This window comes from Asparagus officinalis, chromosome 4 (assembly GCF_001876935.1).
Source record: "Asparagus officinalis chromosome 4, Aspof.V1, whole genome shotgun sequence".
NCBI lineage: Eukaryota > Viridiplantae > Streptophyta > Magnoliopsida > Asparagales > Asparagaceae > Asparagus > Asparagus officinalis.
In genome coordinates, this window is record NC_033797.1 from 107631041 (window position 1) to 107635226 (window position 4186).

General features: G+C 35.6%; 1 protein-coding gene across 1 annotated transcript in view; it reads left to right on the plus strand.

Moving 5' to 3' along the window:
- LOC109836082 (3-hydroxybenzoate 6-hydroxylase 1-like) overlaps nucleotides 1934-4186 on the plus strand; it is a 6537-nt gene continuing 4284 nt past the window's right edge. The window contains exons 1-4 of the mRNA XM_020403996.1: nucleotides 1934-2063; nucleotides 3307-3453; nucleotides 3550-3600; nucleotides 3772-3940. Coding sequence (XP_020259585.1) covers nucleotides 1975-2063; nucleotides 3307-3453; nucleotides 3550-3600; nucleotides 3772-3940 — 456 coding nt within the window. The 5' untranslated portion in view covers nucleotides 1934-1974. The remainder of the gene's footprint in view (nucleotides 2064-3306; nucleotides 3454-3549; nucleotides 3601-3771; nucleotides 3941-4186) is intronic.

Here is a 4186-nt window from a genome sequence, read left to right on the forward strand (position 1 = left end):
GTGTGTGACTGATTTCGCAAGCGACAATCTGATCTTCCCTAGAGCCTTTCGATCTAATATTTCCTAGTCCTCGTCGATCTCACCTTTCTTCTTTCCTTTCGCTTTACTCATTAATGGAAAGTAAAGATCCTTCTGGTACAGATAGTCCTCTATCTGTGACTTCCCATGCGTGAAGTGTGATCCGTTAAACTTCTCAATCTTTGATTTGCTTTCTTCTGTCATAGCTCTCACACAGATCTAATTCGAACGAAGTTCTAATACCGGTTGTTGGGGAGGATTCATCCTATCGACAACCTATCAAATGAACCCTCTCGCGAAACGTGCCCTCCGGATCTTGTATTGAAAGAAGGCAAGAAGAAATCACAGCAAATAAAAGGAAACTTTGCAAGAAAAAAATAAAAGTGAGAACACAAAAATTTTTACGAGGTTTGGCAACTTGCCTACCTCCTCGAGAGACACACAGTAAATTTCCTTTGAATATTAAAGAAGATTACAAAAGCTTGCAAAGAGATAATCTCAATCTCCCTGAGATCTCTCTATTCAAAATAGCGTTTTCTGAAAAATATCGCATGAAAAAACGGCGGCCAGGGTTCCCTATTTATAGGGAAACCCTAGGTCAAAACAGATTAGGAATCTGTTTTGACTGCGAATTTCACTTGTCTATGAAGCTCGCCTGTCTGCGAAGCTCACTTGTCTACAAAGTTAGCTTGACTGCAAAGTTCGCCTGTATACGAAGCTCGCCTGTATGCGAAGCTCGCCTGAACTTCTTCACCTGCACTTGGAGCTCGCCTGTAATTGGAGCTCACCTAATCTTCCAAGTTCACCTGAACTTCCAAAGCTCGTCTGAACTGCAGGTTCGCCTAAACTCAGCTTCGAACTTCGTCAGATCTTCTAAGTTCGCCTGAACTATCAAGTTCGCCTGAATTTCCAAGTTCACCTTATTTCTTAACTTAGAGAAATCTTTGTTTTGCATGCTTGTTCTAAGGTTTGGGTCTACACCCAAAACCAGCATATCCAAGAATCAAAATTATCGTAAGAATATGACTAATATTTATTCAGATATTTCGGATGTAGATACGGATATTTCATTACAAAACCATATCCATAACCATATCATATCGATTATAGATTTGAGTCACCATGTTCGTATCCTATGGATATATGGTTACGGATATTTTCTCGGGTACGGATACGGTTTAGCACCCCTACCCTCTAGTCTAAGTTGATACTTTTAGTGGTTAATAAAATTCTATGAAGGGGTGCTAGGGAAAAAGAGAGAGAGAGAGAGAGAGAGAGAGAGAGAGAGAGAGAGAGAGAGAGAGAGAGAGAGAGAGAGAGAGAAGGCAAAATAATGAGGACGGGCGGACATAATTTGTATGGTTGACTAATCCGTATGGTTGACTAATCTCTTTTTGTTAACCAAGTATAATAATTAATGCAGTGCTCATCAGTTTGTGCATTACTCACCAATTACTTCTGTCCGACCGTCTAGGATCAATGAAAGCGATTCGTTTCCAATTGGACGCGCCCATAAAAATGTCTTTCTCAAATCTCAAGGACTCTGTCTCCTCCAACGTGATTCCTTAATGACATCCTTAAATCTCGAGGATTCTGCTCCCTCCAAGCACGTGCCTAAAATTTTGACTAGGTCATGCCGTTTTATAAATAGAAGCATCACAGAGTCTCCTCTTACTTATTTTGGTTTTGTTTAATTTTGGAATCAAATGCCTGCTACACTCTTAATATAATCTACAGTAAATTAAATAGAAGCATCACACAGTCTCCTCTTAATTATTTTGGTTTTGTTTAATTTTGGAATCAAATGCCTGCTACACTCTTAATATAATCTACAGTAAATTATGCTTTAGGTTACATTGCTGGTCTGTATATATGAATACCAAAGCCAAATTGCATTTAGGGAAAAGAAAAGAAAGCTCATTGAAATCTTAATAGAAGAATAAGAGGGTAATTAGGATGGAGATGAGAATGCAAGAGGAGTTTCATGACATTGTGATCATTGGAGGAGGCATTTGTGGGCTTGCTACTGCCCTTGGCCTGCACAAGTGAACTTCTAATCTCTATAATCTATCTAATATTTATTTTTCAATTTCATTAACTTTATATCCATGGTTTAGGGTCTTGCTAAGAAATTGCACCATATTTATTTAAAACGAATCACATTTTCCTTTTGGTAATCGTCTATGAAAAAAGATACTAACATTCATATATTTGTCTTGTTAACATATTATGTTATGATTTGGTCTTTTTTAATCTTCGTGTAATTTTAACCACTGTTTTGAGATTTCTTGTTTGTAAAATCTCTCTATTCTCAAAATGATTTTTAATTAAAAATGGCCTTCTAAATCTCTTTCTTCAAATCAAAATTCCAACATAATGTCTTTTATCTGATCGAATACTCAGATTTTTTTTAAAAGATTTTATATGAATTCAAATATGAACATCTACAATAGGTTCTTTCCGGTCTTAATAATTAGTAGAGTTTTATAGATATTCCATTTTAATTTGACATATTTGCAAAACTATCCTCCAGATCTTAGTATTTGTAAAATTAGCCTCTATTCTTCAACTTAAAAAAAAAAAAAATCCCCAAATCAACAAAGTATCAACTTTGTTTGATATGGTGAGTGAAAATTTGACTATTTTATTGATATTACTATCAGCCTATCAAAATTGGTGATTTATTATCTTTTTGTGGTGAAGTTGATCTATTGGTTAAGTGTTTGTTCTAAAGTTGCAATGTAATTACATTGCAGTTAAAATCAACCTATCAAAATTGGTAGTGATTTATCGCTTAAAGGGGGAAAGTTGATTTACTGATGGGGGGAAAGTTTGATTTGTTCATTAAGTATTTGTTCTAAAGTTGATGATCCAGATGTAGTTATCCAAATATGAGATTTGGAGGGTAGTTCTCCACACGCTAAGAGTTCTGTAAGTATGCATGATTTAAGGGGTGTATATACAAAACCTAAATTCAAGTTTTTAAGGTAAAACAATGCGAAATGCTTTTTCTTGTATCTGTGAAGGAGAGAAAAGTGTGGTAGAGATTTGTTTGGCATAATTTTCGGACCCAAAACTTTGAGCTAGCTAGTTCAGGACTTTGGTCACAGGGTTAAACGCTGGTAGAAGACAAAGTCACTGGGTTAACAAACACTGGATCATGCGAGATGTGTATTGTTGACCTGATTTGGATTGTGATTAAGGAAAGGCATAAATAGTACAGGTAGTTATGATAAGAGCACAAAGTTAATAAAGAACTTAAATTTTTTTTGTTATGAATATGTACAGGAAAGGCATAAAGAGTATAGTTTTGGAGAGATCTGAAACCCTAAGAAATACAGGGGCTGGCATTGCCATCTTCCTTAACGGTTGGCATGCCCTTGACCATCTTGGAGTGGCAGATCAACTGCGTGCAAATTCTCTGCATATCATAGAGTATGAGTTTAAACTTTTTGACGAAGATATTCGATCATTTTTTTCAGTAATTCTAAAGTTTCATTATTCATAAAATTTTGATCTTATTTGGTTCAGGAAACATAACAAACGGATAAACAAGGATGGGACAGAAGTAATACCAATCAGGTTGAATCAATATTATTTATTTGGTGTTATTATTTGATATTATGACGACATTACAATAAAAGTAGAGACTTATTCTGCTCCATCCTAATCCCAACTATCATTTTCACTATTATCTTAGTTGCATCCATAATTACATTTTAGTAAATATTTCCACCTATTTTAATGTTTTAGCAAAGAAGGGCTCCGTTGCGTCAGAAGAAGCGATCTAATCGAGGCCTTGGCTAACAGTCTACCTGTTGAATTCGTCCGTTTTGGGTGTCAAATTGTCGCAATTCAGAATGATCCAGTTACCTCCTTTCCCATTGTCCATATTGCAGATGGTAGCATCATAAGAGCTAAGGTAAAATGCTCGAAATTGTATATGTGCTTGTGTGTATGAAATAATGTTACAGCTTATTTTCTTTTTAACTAAACCGTTAAGAGATAGATGTGTGGTGAAGTCTCTGGCTACTCTCATTAGATGGGTAGGTCTCACCCCTCTCTATGTCTTGCTAGCTCATTTAATAAAATAAACCATTAGCTTATAGCTATCATAACTTTATGAACATACATACAAGCATATATACATATATGTTATGACGTGTGT